This window comes from Sphaeroforma arctica, assembly GCF_001186125.1.
Source record: "Sphaeroforma arctica JP610 unplaced genomic scaffold supercont1.8333, whole genome shotgun sequence".
NCBI classification, from domain to species: domain Eukaryota; class Ichthyosporea; order Ichthyophonida; genus Sphaeroforma; species Sphaeroforma arctica.
In genome coordinates, this window is record NW_014032225.1 from 1 (window position 1) to 1250 (window position 1250).

Sequence of the window (1250 nt, forward strand, 5' to 3'; positions counted from 1 at the left end):
TGTGTGTGTGTGTGTGTGTGTGTGTGGGCGGGTGGGTGAAGGTGAGTGTTTGTCTGAGTGCAGACGTACATGCACGCACGTATGTGAGTGAGTGAAGATCAGTACGTAAATGATAAACTGGATAACTGGATGATGCAAAAAGATAGCTAAATTTTGATTAAGTGTTGTCGGTCTCCACGGAATGAACCGTCAAGTAAATTAGTATATATTTCAATCATTATGTATCAGGATGACGTACGTAATATTTGACCGACATTGTGACTACGAACAGACACCATGTCTGTCCGTGCACTCAAATATATGCATTAAGCGAGTCTGTATATGACGTGCATACCCGACCCGTTACCAAACGTGTTGATTTCAATAGGAATAGCTTTGCTGATAATTTGTTTTAATTTTGGTTTGTGTGTATATAGTATAGATATTCGTCGCTACAAACTTACAATCTCGATCTATGTGTAATAGGTGCGCGACACTCCGAGCAGTAGTGTGTGACATCCTTACAGGAATCCATTACTAGTGGAACACAGCAGCACCCGAGCCAACACCCAAGGATACAGCAGAAGAAAGCGCTACCCCATGAGAAGGCACCGTTCTCAAACTCAGTTCGCGTAATGCAGTTTTTCTGGCAATTGGGACAGTACAAACACTGCGATTTGAACCCAGGCTTGCTGGTGATAGCAACGGGCTGCGGTTGCTGATTAACTGACGGCAGTTGTTTGTATGAATTAGCGGGCAGTGGGCCCTGTTGATACAGCTGCGGTTGTGGCTGTTGTTGGTAGTTGTACTTTGGCTGTTTTTCCTCGCTGTACTGTATAGGCTGGTTTACGGGTGGGGCCATAGCCGATGTGGTGGGATATGGTCCATGGACTGGCGCAGTGGGATGAGGAGAATTCGCCCCTGAATAAGTGGGTGGGGGTGCAGCCATGTACGCTCCTTGAGAGTTTTCCTGTGCTTTCGAGTAGTCTGTCATGTTGATAAATATATCTTTTTAAATATAATGGATTGATGTAGTGATAGGTATGCTACCTTTCTGGGAATGGAGATGTAGATACACTTGTCCCCCTTGGTTCTCGCATATATATATATATATATATTTCGTGACAAGTCTGGAATCTGTGGAATGCGAACCTCTTTAGTTTAGAGAGAGAGAGAGAGAGAGAGAGATGGTTCAAGATTAATAGTATAATAAATAAATTAGTAAAATAAAATAGATTGCTATTGTGACGTACTGTCGAACTCACACTCTC

At 43.2% G+C, this 1250-nt stretch overlaps 1 protein-coding gene across 1 annotated transcript; it reads right to left on the reverse strand.

Moving 5' to 3' along the window:
- Positions 1–372: 372 nt before the first annotated feature.
- Positions 373–1077, reverse strand: SARC_16545 (hypothetical protein). Its single transcript, XM_014289351.1, has one exon. The coding sequence runs from the start codon at positions 971–973 to the stop codon at positions 440–442; it is 534 nt and encodes a 177-aa protein (XP_014144826.1). The 5' UTR covers positions 974–1077; the 3' UTR covers positions 373–439.
- Positions 1078–1250: the final 173 nt, after the last annotated feature.